At 39.1% G+C, this 17,101-nt stretch overlaps 1 protein-coding gene across 1 annotated transcript; it reads left to right on the forward strand.

Annotated features, from left to right (window-relative positions):
• The first annotated feature begins 591 nt into the window (after positions 1–591).
• On the forward strand, positions 592–1,644 carry LOC140874404 (uncharacterized). Its single transcript, XM_073277690.1, has one exon. It carries the CDS (start codon positions 592–594, stop codon positions 1,642–1,644), a length of 1,053 nt encoding a protein of 350 aa, XP_073133791.1.
• The last annotated feature ends 15,457 nt before the right edge of the window (positions 1,645–17,101 follow it).

The raw sequence follows: 17,101 nt of genomic DNA on the forward strand, positions 1-17,101 counted from the left end.
GAGACCAGAAGGACGTACGACTTCCTAATTTATTTGCTGATTAGGGAGATAATTATTTCGCCCGCATCAGATTGGCATCGTCTGTGGGAAAGCCACCTATTCACTGAAGATGCAAATGCGATCACATGCCACCCATAACACTGAAGGTGGTCGGGAGCTCCCGCCTCCTAACCTCCCGCCGCAGGAGGAGTTTCTTATCACCCCGAATTCCTTGAAGTCTATGTTGGAGGAGGCTGCCTCGCGTGCAGTGGCGGAGGCCATGACACATTTTTTTGGCAACACAACAGCATAACTCGGGAAACAATCAAAACTTAAATGGTGAACTACCTCCACTTCAACACCAAGAAAGAAGATGCACCCTAGAAGAGGAAGTTGGAACGAATAGGGTGCCACACCCCAGTGCAAGAAGGGAAATGGTGTTCCACGAGGAGGAGGTAAATAGCCACAGGCCCGTGCGCCCAAGAATTCGTACTGAGGAGAGAGGAGAAAGTGCTCTGGCAATCTTACTAGCCCGACGTAGCCCATCCACTATTGCCATCTAAGCCGAGGTACTGACAGCTGGAGTAAAGATAGCGAATCTGCCAGAGTATGATGGTTCAACAGATCCTCAAGATCACCTCGATAGGTTTTATGCAAAAAGGGCATCTATATGACTTCAGCGATGCTACGTATTGCAAAATCTTTCGGACTACGTTAGCTAATCGCGCACTGGCATGGTTCAATGAACTCCCATCAGGAAGCATTGCAAACCTGGAACAACTCACCCATCGTTTTATCCATAAATTCTCCATTAATCAAAAATACCCTAAGACTGCATCGTACCTATTCTCGATTGTGAAAAAAGAAGGTGAGAGCTTGAGGGAGTTTGTGCAATGCTTCACTCAGGCTGTTCACGAGGTCCCGCATGTCAATCACTATCTCCTGGCAGGAATTATGCAACAAAACCTCCGTCATCGGAAATTTAAGGAATCCATAGCGGGAAAACCCCCAAGAATCTTGGAAGAGTTACTGGAAAGAGCCGAGAAGTATATACGCATTGAGGAGAATATCGAACCACGCTATTTAGGAAAAAGAAAAAGAGAAGAAGAAAAACCAAGAGAAGGCCGAAAAGAAGAGAGACGAGGATTCCAAGGCCCTCGTCTTCAGCAGGTGCCCCTAAATGCGCGCTTATCTGATATATTAATGGTTGTAGAAAAGCAAGGTCTACTGAAACCTCCGAGGCCAATGAAAGACAACCCAAAGCGGCAGAAATCTGACAAGTATTGCCACTTTCACAAAGACAAAGGACACTCTACTGAAGACTGTTATAGTTTGAGAGCAGAAATAGAGAAGCTGATTAAACGTGGCTGTCTAAAATACTTTGTGAGTAAGTCTCACCACCAACAGCGTGATAGCAAGACTTATGAGGACCGCCAAAATAGGGAACCCCCAAAAAATCACGAGAAGCCAGGAAAACATAATGGAGACTTCCATGAGAACATACCAACTGGAGGAGTTATCGCTGTTATAATCGGGGGCCAGCTTGCGGAGATTAAAATAGAGCAAGGAAGACTCTTCTGCATAATGCTTCTAAGGAGAATCACTTTTCTCACCATGACCAAGCCCAAATCGTGTGTGAAGTGTCGAAAATCTCAAAGGAAATGACATTCACTGAGTCAGATAGGGAATACCCTCTAGTTGAGCACAATGACGCACTAGTTATCTCCGCTACAATCTCCAACTTCTGGGTGAAAAAGATGTTGGTTGACTCAGGAAGTTTAGCGGATATCATTTTTCATAATGCATTGGTTAAAATGGGGATACACAATGCACAGCTAACGCCCATCAATACCCCTTTAGTGGGATTTTCTGGATAAGTAGTGGAAGCACTAGGAGAGATTGAACTTCCTCTCTCACTAGGATCTTATCCGAGAAGAGTCACAAAAATGGTAAAGTTCTTGGTAGTAAACGCATCCTCTGCCTATAACGTAATACTGGGGTGTCCAAATCTTAACATGTTCCAAGCCACATGATCAACCTATCATATGAAGTTGAAGTTTCCAACGTCAGAAGGAGTTAGAGAGGCCATTGGTGATAGCAGGTTGGCTCGTGAATGTCATGCTAACATCCTGCAGAACCCAGCCAACTGCAAGAAAAGGTCAAGGCTGAACGAGATGTCAACTCAAAAAAAAAGGCACCCACGGATAGAAGAACCCAGAAATGATAGAGTGCATACTATCAAAAGTGAAATCGAGAAAGTGCAACACTTGGAGGCAACCGAAACACTCGAAAGAATAGAGGTAACTCCAGGAAGTCCCGGTAGAACTCTTAAGATTGGAACGGAGATGCCTGCCGAAATAGAACAAATGATAACGTTTCTCCGGGAAAATGCGGATGTATTCACCTGGGAAGGGGAACCCTTGCCAGGAGTACCACATGAGTATGCCCTCCATCAACCTAATGTGGATCCTAGGATGAAGCTTGTAAAGCAAAAGAAACGATCTTTTGGAGCAGAAAAGAACAAGCATATTATGGCCGAAGTAGAAAAACTGGTGAAGACCAAGTATATCAGGCCAGTCTCCTACCCCGAATGGCTAGAAAATGCGGTGCTCGTTCCCAAACCTGGAGGTAAGTGGCGTATATGTATTGACTTCACCGATTTAAACAAGGCTTGCCCCAAAGATCTCTTTTCCTTACCACGAATCGACTTGTTGGTTGATTCCACCGCCGGATGTGAGCTTCTCAGTTTTCTGGATGCTTATCAAGGATACAATCAGATAGGTTTAGCTCCCGAAGACCAAGAAAAAGCGATCTTCATTATTAATCAAGGCATCTATTGCTATGAAGTGATGCCTTTCGGGTTGAAAAATGCTATGCGGGCGAAACAATTATCTCCCTAATCAGCAAATAAATTTGGGAAGTTTTACGTTCTCCTGTTCTCCTGCTTCCTCGGTCACCTGCGGAGGGGGAACGGTCTGCTGATCTCCTACTCCTTAGGTCACCTGAAGAAGTCGTACGATCTCTTTTTGGGCTGTCACCTAATTCACGAACACACGTTAGAGGCTCCGGGTGATCACCCGGCGAAAACCCTCCGACGCTCAAGTCAGCGATCACCTCCACACAAAACAGGAGAGCATAGAGCTTTTGTAAGCTAAAGAGTCACTTACCTCAAAATGGAGAGTTTTCCTTGTATTTATAGGCAAAACTTGTGCCTAATTACAAAATAACCCCTCTAGGGTCTAAAATTGCAAATTAACCTTTTTAAAAATCTACAATTTTATTAAAGATGATGGAGAGTATATTACTTATTTTTAGCGACATATATCTTATATTCTATTAATTTTATTTTATTGGAATCTCGACAACTAAGGTGTAGTTGTGCTGGCCACTTACTCCAATTGCCCTACCAAAACTTTTAGCTCCAATTTAAAATTTTGGACGGCCACTCGCAATACTTTTGGTAAGTTTTTATTTATTTATTTTTCTTTTGTTTCTTTACTGACTTTATTGTTACGCAATTGGGTTTGCTCTTTGCCTTTTCTTCTTCCCTGTTTCTGTGTCGTTTTTATTTTTGTTGAAATTTTTACGGGGCAAGGGCAAAATCTGTCTCCTTTTCAAACAGGCAACGATCGCGGTAATGACTACCGGCAGCTTGGGCAAAGGAGGCTGTTGTTCGAGCTTGGGAGGTGCGCGCGTGCTTCACATGTTTTGGGAGGTGATTGGCTCGAGATTTGCAGGCTGACTTCCTGCAACGGCGGGGCAGCGAGGTGGTGATGGCACGCGGGACTGAGCCCATGGTGGGGCTGGCTCCGTGCAATGACCGAGGCAGTGGGGTGGTTGAGCTGGAGCTTGAGCTCGCGGACGATGAATGGTTCGCGCGAGGTGTACAGGTGGCGTGGATATGGTGTACTTGCCGGCTGATGGAGCAGCTGGTGCAGAATCTGGTCACGAAATGGAGCTGGTGCGGTGTTGTTGGTGGCGCTTTGATATTGCAGCGGGTTGTCATTGCGGGGAAACGGAGCGGTGATGCGACGGAAGAGTTGGCAGTGGAGTGTTGTTGGTTTGTCGCTCGGGCTAAGCGATGGTGATGGGGCTATGGCGGTGATAGGTGTGCGACGGTGATGGAGGTGGGAGGGCTCGTGGGGCTGAGCTCATGATGGTTTGGCCTTGCACGACAGCTCGGCGAGGGTTGCTGTGTGGTGGCGTATCCAGGTGGCTGGGCGGCAGCGACGCGGGTGGTGTGCGGGTGATTATGGCGATGACTGCCGAGGGTGGAGCCAGCTGCAAGAGTTTGAATGGAGAGTTAGGGTTACCAGCTATACTCTATTTCCTTGGGCAATGTTTGGAAAATGCTTGAGTGTTGGGCCCCTCTCTAGTGGGCTGGGTCTAGTGGCTAGAGGTTTTGCTACTAGATTTTTCAAAGCACTTGACTCGTGCAGTTTTCTCGCTTTCAACTCTTGCAACTTGAACTTAAAATATATATTGCACATAATTATTAAAATTATTATGCATTTTAAATATTTTGGTTTCGCTACAAAACACAATCCTGAAGATAATATTACTTTCTCGATGCAGATAATACTTTTGATGGAGTATCAATGAAGGCGATGACTTGGACGTCAGTGCTTGTAGTGGCAGGACGAGTGACGGGATGTTGATGTTCGAGCCTATGGCAGGGCTGACCTCGTGTATGGACTTGTGACGAGCCTGCAGAGATGGCCGAGCCCATGGAGGGGCTGGCCTCAGCGATTGGTGACGAGGGTAATAGGGAAGTACCACTGGAGTTCGATTGGTGATGTAGTATAGAGGGTCACGGGGCCGAGCCCATGGCGGGGCTGGTCCTGTGAGTCCACTGTTGTGGTCGTGGCTGCACTTTTGGAGGGTAAGGAGATATTGTGCGCTAGTGGTGGAGATGGGGGCAGCGGTGTTCTGCCGAGCTGTGTGGTGAGGCATTTGAGGCGGTGAGCGGGCGTCGCTCGTGGTGTTCTTGTGGAATAATAGTATAACGGCGATTGCTATTTGGTGACGGAGATGTTGGGGCATAGAGAGGGCGTCGCTCATGGTGGTGTGTGCGATGTTATGGGATATGGGTTGACTGTGCGGGGTGGCATGTCAAAGAGCGGGCATCGCTCATGGTTGTTTGGGCGCTGGTAGCGGAGATGGGGGCAGTGGTATGCTGGTGCATGATAGTGTAGGCGAGCGGGCGTCGCTCATGGTTGTTGGGGTGTTGGTTGTTTGGTGGAGGTGCAGCGGTGAGCGGGCGTCGCTCTTGGCTTACATGGGAGGTGGTGAGCGGGTGTCTCTCATGGTTGTTTGTGAGGAGGCAGCAGCTGGGCTTGCAGAGAGCGGGTGTCGCTCATGGTTGTTTGTGCATGTATTGCCACAATTAGACCTCGTGATTTGGTGGATCACCCGAAGATGAGATCAGTCAAGTCCGGACCTCCTGATTTGGTGGATCACTAGAAGAAGTGATTATTCAAGTCCGGATCCGTTCACCCAAATCGACTTGTTTTCTTAGAATGGTGTGTGCACCTAAATTGACTTGTATTTCCAAAAAATGCGTTCACCCCGAAAGACTTTTGTCATAGAGAGATACGTCCACTGGATTGCCTTGTCCTCTTGGAGTGGTGTGTTCATCTAGAAAGACTTGTTCTCCTAGAGTGGTGAGTTCACCTGGAAACACTTGTTCTCCTGGAGTGGTGAGTGGTGTGTTCGCCTGGAAACACTTGTTCTCTTGGAGTGGTGAGTGGTGTGTTCGCCTGAAAACACTTGTTCTCCTGGAGTGGCGTGTTCACTCGAAAAAACTTGTTCTCCCGGAGTGGCGAGTAGTGTGTTCACCTGGGAACACTTGTTCTCCTGGAGTGGTGTGTGGTGTGTTCACCTAGAAACAATTGTTCTTCTGGAGTGGCGTGTTCACTCGAAAAAACCTATTCTCCCAAAGTGGCATGTTCTCCCAAAAATATTTGTTCCCCTGGAGTGGTGTGTTCACCTGAAAACACTTGTATGAATTGCTGAGATTTGGTGGGACCCAAGTTGTTACGATTTGATGTTTGTCCCATTGACTTAAGAGTAACTTCGTGATGCTTAATGCGGAGGGACTAGAGAGTTGATCAAGTTCTCAAGAGTTTGTAATATGGGAAGTCCTAACGCCACCTCTTGGGTGTTGAGGTATCCCGAGACTTAATTTTATTGTCGTGACCTCTTACAGAGTCAGCGGTTTAGTTTTCCTGCAGGACTTGGCCTAGCCTCTTATGACAGGATGACCTTTACCGACTTCATTAGTCTATGACTTTTTAGTTGAAACATCGTAGAAGTGAGTTAATACTGTTATGCCTGGTGGAGATTTGTTGATAGAGAAGGCTTAAAATTTTATTAATCACATAACAATGGAGACGACACCAAAAATATTAGTAAAACCTGAAATAACTTAAACAAAATAAAAGCATTAGCAAAACATGAATAACTCAGACAAAAATTTATAATTGTCTTGCTAAACTTGCACTCTAGGTGCTGAATTGTTTATGATCGGACATCCTTCTTTGTTTAACATTGTTTCCTTTCTAGGTTTGGAGAGTGGCTCCTTGTTCAATCCAAATTCCTCTCTTTGTGTGCCTTCTTTTCTGGTCTTGAGGAGGAGGTAGCTCGTCATGTAAACTTTTATTGTTTCCCTGATTTGGCTGTTGTGCCGCCAGATAATGTGCTATGGCTACGGTCGATGCATGCGAGGCATCTTCCTGCATCATGGCCTTTAATGCATCAAGAGTGACACGGAGCTCCTGCTATGGCAGGTAAACAAGAGGTCGAACCTCCTGAATACCTTCATTGTTACGGGTGGCATGTGATCACATTTGCATCTTCAGTGAATAGGTGAGTTACCCACAGACGGCGCCAATTAGGGGGCCTATGATTGGTATAAGCATTTGAGACGGTGAGCGGGAGTCGCTCGTGGTGTTCTTTTCTATTTATTTTTATCCATTTGTTTTTTAAAAATTGGAGGAGTTGAACATAGTTTTGTTATTACATATTACATATTTTGGCTTCACTTGAGCAAGTACTTATAAAATATTTTAAAATTTATTTTAAAAATAAATACGTGTTTGTACATTATTCTTGAAAAAATAATTTATAGTTGAAAAGATATTTTGACAACTATTAAAAAACGAAATTTATAATTAGAAATAATTAAACATATGTTTGGACAACTATTCTATATAAATTTTTTAATTATCGTTTAGCTCATGTTTTTTAATTCTAAAAAAATAAAAAATATATATTTCTCAATTATTCAATAAAATTATATATATAATACCTTTTTATTAAAATATTTTTAAAAAACTTTTATAATTTTTTTTTGATAGTAACGTTTTATAAAATTTTATCCAAACACATTCTTTAAAATTATTTCCCTAAAAATGTTTTAAAGTACTTATCGAAAGTTTTTATGTTTGGTACTTGGCAGTCTTTTGATAGATTAATTCATAATTTTGGTGATTATTACACAAGATCAGATCAAACAAAACCAAAGAACAAATCTACAATAAAATTGATCTTACATCAAGAATATAAGATCATATCAATTATAATAAGGCAAACTGATCTGAATGTTTGTCAAAGTCAGAAAAACGAACAATTGATCCAGATAGATCAATCAGTTCAGACCAAATTAAAGTTCTCTTTAATCGACAGAAAATTAGATCAGTAAAACAGATCAGATCGAAGCCATGAAGCTTTTCAGCTAAAATACAAAGAAATTTGTTGGGAATGTTAACGTTAGCCTCTGTACTCGACAGTGATTCAAATATTTCATTACATTTGGAATAGCGATCAAACTTTTGCTATATCTCTTGTTATTGCGATTCTATTCTAAAAATCCTCCATTTGTGAATCGTGCTCAATTGAGACAAGTATCAGACCAAATTTCTAAATCACAGATTTAGAAAGCCAATTGCTGATATTAGATCGATCAAAGTCTAAGCACTCTGTGATATTTCAGAAAGACTTGTCAAAACACATCTCTTGTGATTTCAATCTGTACGTAACTCAAATGGACATACATTGATCTGTATTGAGATGTTGTTGCTAGAAGTTCCTTTCAAGGGTTGATTGGATTGAATTTGTACAAATCGTTGTGTAAATCAAGCTCTTCTAGTGAAATCTTTCTGAAAATAGAAGAAAGAGAGACATAGAATTTAAGTTTCGAACTTTTATAAAAAAATCTTGTGTTCCTTATCTTTACTTACTGCCTTTACTTAGTCATTCTGCATTAAGTTTTACAGTTCAATTTTTCGAGGAAGAACTTCTGCCTGATCAGATCAGTTTTTTGTGCAAAATTTGGTTTAAGCAAAAATACTTTTTAATAGGCTGTTAAATTAATCAGATCAAATTATCGAAATATATTTTAGTGTGTATTCACCTCCCGCCCCTCTACACACAATCCCGATCCCAACATTTTTAAACTTATCTTTCTTTGAGAATTAACTTACCTTTTCTATATATTTGTTTCTCTAAAACTGTTGCACTTTCTGTTTTTTTTTAAAAAAATAAAAATAAAATAGATATATTAAAAGTGACGAAGAAAAATACTACTTTTCTGTTTATTGTTTCTACATAAAATAAACTGACTTTTCCATCCCTCCATCTTTCACATCTTCTCAAAAAATTCAGGGATAAAACCCAAATACGTCCTCAAAGTTTCCTAACTTTTTCAAAAATATACTAACACTTTATTCGTTCATAATTATGTCCCTTATTTAAAAAATAGTTTCCTTAATATGTCCCCCAAATTAAAAATTGTCTATAATACCCTTGTTTTAGCAATTATAACTAATATTTCCTTTGGGCTCAAAAAATGGTATCAGAGCCTAGGTAATTTTATTCAGACTTTATATTATTCATTAAATCATACTTTTCTTTGTTGAGGAAGAGATTTTCAACAAACCATGGATTCAAACGAGAGTTTGAACCAGAAGAATTTCATTTATATGAAATCCCATAAACAAGTGAATCTATTTAAAATAGATTCTTTACAACATAACTTAAAGAGACTTAGGTCTTTTATACTCTCTGAAGAGATTAAGAAATATGATTTCTAATTCTCAATTTCTAGAGATCACACCAGATTCCTCTAAACTCTTCGGAGATCTTGGAGAAATTCAAAAGATGGTACAATATTACAGTAATCAGCTGTATGAAATATCTCGACAGATTGGAGAAATCCTTAAAAACAAGAAGAAATTCTTGTAACTCTAAAGGATCTTCAAACCAAAATCATAAATCTAGAACATACTTCTGGTTCTAGAAAGGGAAATACAGGAGGAAGGTTACCACTCTCGTTTGGTACCGAAACTCTGTTACATCAGAAAGGTAAAACCAAAATGGTTCAAAAACCTTAACTGATGATGAATTGATGATTAATCTTATAAAGGCAGTATCAGAGAAAAACACTATCAGATGACTACTTTAGAAAGATTAAATCTTGAGGATCTACAAGATCTTGCGGATTCTTTTTCAAATCTTAAAGTAGTAGATCCAAAAATGAATTCCCCTGAGGGTGAACAACCCATAGGGAATCCCCCGAGATATGTGATTAAAATTCACATCCAACAGGAACCAGATCAAGAAGGAGTAATATACCAATACATCAAACTTCTTATGGAAAAACTGTTTTAGACCCGATACTTGCTTATGAGGTTATGTCAAACCTGGATGTTCTGGACTTCAAAAACAGAGAAGATCTCATAGATGATTGGACATCAGCCATGAGAATAGCAGCATGAACTTTAGATCTCAATAAAGAAGGATTTATCAAACTTCTGGAAATGAGTCTAATGGGATCTGTCAAGATAGCTTTGGAAATGACCATGCCAGAAACCAAGGAATCAATCTTAGCAGGAGAATCACTTAGCAAGATTGGAGGAAGAATTACCACCCTTTTTAAAGCACAATTCATAGGGGTAGACTATTTCAATAATCAAGATAGAGAGAAAAAGAGAAGATATACTCAAGCTCTGTATAGCCTTGAGTTACATGATATCTGTTTAGTTGATGAATATATTATGTTATTCACCAAATACAGATGAAATTCGGGAGTTAAAGAAAATGTAGCCATTCAGCTATTTTTCGCAAAAATGCCAAGCCCTTGGAGAGAAATGCTGATAAAAGAATACGTTCCCGGTAATCTTGATACATTGGCAAGACGCGCCTCCTTTTTGAAAGAAAAATTGGCGGAATGGTGCCATATGGCAGCATTACAGAAGAACTACAAGAAAATAAGGGGTATTAATAAACATACTCCTTTATGTTGTAGAGAAAATGATCTCCCTACGGTTAGAGGGAATAAATCACAGGGATTTAAAAGGAACAAATTCAGAAATAATCCCTACAATAAAAGAATGAAAAGTTCTGGGAAACCAAGAACATTTTGGTCCAAACAAAAGGCCAGATCCTATAGATCAGGTAGAAGAAGTGGACCTACAAGAACATCTCCAGCAACAAACTTATCACAAGGCAGGGGAAGAACACCATCTAGAAGAACTCATACGAGAGCAAGTGAAAGTTTCAAGGATTGCAACTGCTGGACATGTGGAGCAAGAGGACATATATCTACAAACTGTCCAGAAAACGTGAAAAATTGAGTTAAACTCTTTGAAGCAACACCAGATATGGATGATGCGGTTTTCTTTCAAGATCTAGTTCAAGTATATCAATTTGAGGATATCCCCTTAGATGAAAGTATATACGAAGAAGAGATATTGTTTAGCCAAGATGAATCTGAAGATGATTCAGAATTAGAATCAGAATAAAGAAGAAGTGTTTCGACACGAAACACATGAGAGTTTGGCTGGATTTTTTAGTCAAACCACGATATCTCATAATATGGTCCAAAGGATTATGAGAGAAAATCCAACATTACAGAAGTACCAAGGATTTTTGGCAGGACAAGTAGAATGAGTCTTAGGCAACCTAGGACTTAGACAAAGAAGACATCATTTGATTTACAAAGTATCCAGAAGGGAAATGGCAATCCCGATGGAGTTAACAAGTAATCAAATAGAGATGCAGTTAATTCCTTTTGAAGAAGTAATAGAGGAATTGCAAAAGCTGAAAATTGAGGTAGCAAGAACGATGTATTGGATTCATATTGGAGCGATCCAAATAATGATCAAGGCAACTTTTAAAGAAGGAATAGATTCACCCATAGATATCGTAGTATGTTATAAAAGAATGGGGAATATCCAAGATGTTGTTCTGGGTACGATCTCAGGAAATCTATGTGCAGGAAAAATTGTAGGAGTTATTTATCCAATAATAGCCTACAATTTAGCTGACAGAGACTTTAGTCGAGCCTTGACGTTGCATCAAAACATCAAGGAAAAAATATTAATGAAGGAAGGTAATAAACCATATTCTATTACTTATCAAATTTCATATGCTCTTTCTAATACGCACCATTCTGAATTATTTATTAGAAATGAGTTTATTGAAATTCCAGAAATCTTTGGGAAAGTTGCTCAAGCAATATACCCGAAAAGAATCGAGTTTCCTTTAATTCAGGAAACAGACATTCAAATACAAGATAAATCGGTTCTATACAGAGATCTTAAAATAGAACCCCGAAGGTTATCTTTCCAAGGTGACCGAATGACAAGTCGAAGGTGGGAAAAATCTTCTATTCAGGAAATTCCACCAGAAGAAAAGGAGTTTTCAATAATAGAAAAACTTAATCTCCAGAAGGATGGAAAAAAGTCAAAATAGTATTCGAAATTACTAGTCACAAGAACCAATTTCCTTGTAACTCAATTTACTATTTAGAGCAGCATGTAACAGGAACTTACCAAGGATTAATAAATATTGGAGAATTGGAAGTTCAAATCTGTGGAATTCCAGGAAAAGAAGTGGATCAGCTCATTCTTGGCCTAGAATTTCTGGAGGACTATAAACCATGGAAACGCCTTGAAAAAGGAATAGAGTTTATGGCAAAAGAAAAGACTTGGAGGATTCAATAAAAATTCTACGAGATGGAAAACCAAGAGAATTGGATAAGGGACAATCCCTTAATCAGATTCAAAAACTATGTTTACAAACAGAGGAAGAAGCAACTGTTGAAATTAGTAATTCATGAACATGATTTACTAGAACTCATTGAAAAAGTGGAAATGAGTAACCATACTCTACCTTCTGAGGCCTTAGGAAAACTAAAGGTGAATAGTTTTAATCAGATTAATGAGTTACAACACAGTCTGTTAAAAATGGCAGGGCCATTTATTAATCCCTTTAAAAAATGACAACAAGTCATTTCTCCATATACATTCTGATAGGGATGTTGTATGAACAATATAAGGCTGAATACTTTGCAGCTTATATTGGCTCAGGAGCAGGAATTTGTACAGCAAAAAGAGGAGTTTTCCTTGAAGAATGTGAAGAAGAATTGCCAAAAATTGCTGGACGAGATTTCTCTCGAAGAATTTTAATTATTTGCAAAGGAATAAAACAAGAAGAGATCCTTATGGGAGAAGCATGTCAAACACCTTGGTACAAGGTAAAGACACCACCAATCTATTTCCATAATACAGGAGCTGATATCCTGTTAGGAAATAACTTCTTACAAATGTTTAAGAAGTACACACAAGACAATGAGTCAAGAAGACTTATGTTCACTACAATTTGTGATCATAAAATTATCGTTCAACGACTCAAGGTTGCTTTTTATCGACAATTACCGATAATATTTCGCAGCCAGCGTGGTGATAAAGGACAACTTTTTCATCCAAAAATGAAAGATCCAAGAAGGTTTGGAGAAACCATGTTGAAAATAACAACAGAACAAGAACTCCAAACAGAGGATATGGAGCTTCTCAAGGTAACTCTAAATCACAGAGATATAGAGTTAGAAAATAAGGTATCCCTTGAATATGTCAAAAAGAGGCTCAAAGAAAGTTACAACGAGCATCCTTTGGTATGGTGGGATAGAAATCAACTCAAATCCAGTCTTACTCTAAAGAAAGTCAAAGAGTATGAATTCTTCAGATATAAGCCTATCCCAATGAACATAACAGATCAAAGGGATATGAGAATGATTATCAATGAACATTTAGACCTTGGTCTAATCAAATAAGGAGTTTCACCATATAGCAGCCCAGGTTTTCTGGTCAGAAATAATGGTGAAATAAAAAGAGGGAAATCTAGGTTAGTTATTAACTACCAATGTATTAATAAAATCCTAGATTTTGATGGGTATTTCATACCCAGTAGAGAACATCTAACTAGCTGTGTACAAAATGCTAGAGTGTTCTCAAAATTTGATTGTAAGTCTGGATTTTACCAGATTCGAATGGAAGAAGACAGTAAGAAATTCACAGCCTCTACACCACAAGGACATTATATCTGGGAAGTTATGCCTATGGGATTGGCTAATGCACCCCAAATATTTCAAAGAAAGATGGATAATCTTTTTAAAGATTATTTCAACTTCATGTTTGTTTATATTGATGATATTCTTATAGCATCAAAAAACATAGATGAACATATTAAAAATTTAGAGATTTTCTCTAAAATTTGTACACAAGAAGGACTTGTTTTATCTGAAAAAAAAGCAGTCATAACAACAAGGAAAATTGAATTCCTTGGAATTGAGATTGATGAAACTGGAATAATTCTACAACCCCATATTGTGGAAAAGGTAAAGAATTTTTTAGATAAACTCAAAGATGTAAAACAAATCCAAAGTTTTCCAGGATTAATTAATTTTGCAGGGATGTTCATAAACAATCTGGAAATGTACAGAAAAGTGTTCAGTCCTTTGTTAAAAAAGGATGCAAGGTTTATATGGACCGATGACCATACTAAAGGGATGAACCAATTAAAGGAGATATGTGAGAATCTGCCAAAAATGGCTATACCCGTGGATGAAGATGATCTGGTATTATTTACGGATGCCAATGACGAATGGTGGGCAGCAGTCCTTACTAAGATCACTCCGGATAGAGAAATACCATGCAGATACTGTAGCGCTCTTTTTTCAGAATCTGAGGCTATCAGGTGGCATATCAACGAAAAGGAATTTTATGCAGTTAAAAGGGCTTTCGAAAAATGACCATTATTTTTACTTGCTAAAAAATTCACTTTGAAGGTTGATAACACTCAGGTAAAAGCTTTCATAAGAAATAAGATTGAATCTAAACCTGAGAAAGCTAGGTTATTAAGATGGCAAGCTTTATGTCAAAATTATATTTTTGATATTGTTATTATTAAATCTCATGAAAATATTCTTGCAGATTTCTTAACAAGAGATGGAAGGCAGTGACGTGGATTCCATCATGAAAATGCAGAGGCATCTCAGGGAACACCTTAGGTTGCTTCAAACCGAGTTCAACCAGCTTGTCATAAGTGCCGATATGGCGGGCAGGTTACAACAAGCTGATTGGATCAAAGTATCCAATCGAATCACAGGATGTATGCAAGCTCAAACTCAACTATGGGCTGCTATTCAAGGGCCAATTATGCGTGCCATAGAAAAACCATTGGTTTATCAGAAACAAGAAATGTTAAAACCATTGGTTTTACAAGAACAAGAAATACAGCCACCGGTTGTAAAACAATATGTTGAGGATTCTAATACTCAAGAAACAAGCGCTAATCTATCATCAGCTTTTGATGATCTAGATAAAGCAACAATCGATGATGATTACTCATCAAGTTAACCCTTCGCCTCGGGGGTAAAAGAGGAAGAGATCAATCTTAGGCCCAACACTGACAAGGGCAAATCTAAGATTGATACTAACCCAGCTAGGGGTGCAAACGAACCGAATCGAGCCGAATAATGGTAAAATTTTAAGGTTCGAATTCGGCTCGATAAGAGTATATTCGAGTTCGAGCTCGATTCGAAGTTCGATAATTTCAAATATTTTGGCTCGAGTTCGGCTCGAAATGAAGTTCGATTTCGGGTTCGGTTCGAAATATTCGAACCTATTCGTGAACTATTAGGATATTATGGTTCGAAAGCTCGAAATGTATATATATTATTATATTATTATATTATATTAATTAAATATTAAGGCTCGCGAACTATTCGCGAACTATCGAACGGAGTAATTTCGGCTCGAGCTCGGCTCGAAAAAAAGTTCGAACATGTTCAAATTCGGCTCGAGTTCGATAAGCTCGAATACGAATCAAATATTTATCGAGCGGGCTCGTAAAGCTCACGAACATGTTCGGTTCGTTTGCATCCCTAAACCCAGCTGTCATTTCTCCATTTCAGGTTTATCAACAAATATGGGAGAAATTAAGTACAAGAAGTGAAATCAACCCAATCACTTGCAGGGTTGATGTTGCAGGAATATATCCAAGGGTTTGGCTAAAAAACAATGTCAATCCTAAGGATGTAAAGCTATGGTATGAATTTGGGGCTTTAGCATCAGTTTATACAACTTTACCAGGCTTCCAGGAAATATCACAGCTACCAAAATGGATTCAGGAAGCAGTCCAAGAAACATGGGCAAATAATGATCATTTGTCCAGAGGAGATGTGCTCGAGTTATACTTCTTTAGTGCAGCCCCATAACCAACAGGGAAAGGATCACACGAGCCCTTTCCTTTCATCAAGCTAATAAGACCCGACATGAATAATCAAAGATTTATCAAGGATCCTATATCTGAAGAAATACCATTGGTGTCCACTTTTGGAGAAAATGAAATTTCAACCAGAAGGGCATGGGGTATTTGGGTTTGTCTCACCGAGATGGATAAGATCAAGTTTTTGTTCAAATTTTATCAAAATTTTGTGAACGGATCATTCCTGTTAAACACAATGACAGGAAAAACTACGGCTTTTACGAAAGAACTATTTGAAATTAAAGAGGAACTTTTTGTGGAACTACAAGCTGCCGGAGAGTAAAGAAACTCGCCGAAAATTTTGTAACATGGCTCATATCGGAAGATGGTCAGAGAATATCTGCCCGGAATGTCCAAACCAGAAGGAGCCAGAATTCGGAAAAACCTTCAAACCCCGAACGGATCGAAAAGATTTTTTCGAGACAAGAAAAGGTGGACAGGGACCACCAAAACCGTGTTTTTCCAGGGCCCCACTGCAAAAGTAAAAGATGTTTCGACAACAATAAAGAAGGCATGTGAGGAGAATAAATCCAAAAGAAAAAGTCAAGCATGTGACTCCTCCACTAGTAAAAGATGCCAACGGGCATATGACTCTCCCACTAGTAAAATATGTCATCAATAATGGCATAAAAAATTCAAGATAGCTGTAAGATTCCCGGAAGTTTCTCGGTGAAACGAGTGGAACTTCGGCTATAAATACAGGATTTTGAGGAAACTGAAGACATCGATCATTCCCTTCAGTTTTCTTACAAATAAAAATCATTGTAATATTTCTTTTTCTACAATTATATTAAGCTTCTGTAATTTTATGTATTCCAAGAACAAGGCTAATATGAGTAGCTAAACTAGTTATCTCCTCCTCTTCAAAGGAGGTTGATTTATGTAATAATATGTTGTCTAAATAAATTTTCGAAGCTCTTCCCTATCATGTTATTTTATTTTAAAAATTAAGCTTTTACTATACGCCCTAAGGTAGGAAACGAAATAGGGCTGTGCTAGCTGCTGCTGAAGGAGTCTGTGTCAGAAACCATATGTTGCGATCGCGTGGTTTGGTTGTGACGAGCAACCTGTAAAACCCGGTGGACATTACCCGGCAACAGTGTGGTCAAAGAGGTATTCTACTTTAATTTACTGACGGAAGCATGATGGGATTAAGCCTTTAAATATTAAAAAGGGAAATAAAGGGTAGGTGAACTCTTGGTCAAAGATCAGGAGTTCAATTCCCCCTACCAATACCTTCTTGAACTAGTCCGTCATACATGACTTATCTAATGTGGTTTGTCTGGCTAGCCTAGTTTGTAAACTATTGCGTTAGTTCGAAGGTTTATCCAGTGCACACCGAAAGATAGCGGCTGAGAGTTACACGTCAATAAAAAAAAAGGTAATTTCTCGCAAATATGCACCCTACATTTGGTTCGGGATATTTGGAAAGGAAAATAATAATAAAACATTTTTGTATTTAGAAAAAATAGTAGTTCTAATGGTCTATGAATACACAAAAATTTTGTGAGAC

The sequence above is a fragment of the Henckelia pumila genome, chromosome 1 (genome assembly GCF_033568475.1).
Source record: "Henckelia pumila isolate YLH828 chromosome 1, ASM3356847v2, whole genome shotgun sequence".
NCBI lineage: Eukaryota > Viridiplantae > Streptophyta > Magnoliopsida > Lamiales > Gesneriaceae > Henckelia > Henckelia pumila.

Excerpts from the sequence above, each read along its gene's own strand:
- LOC140874404 (XM_073277690.1), top strand. The coding sequence starts at position 592 with ATGGTTCAACAGATCCTCAAGATCACCTCGATAGGTTTTATGCAAAAA.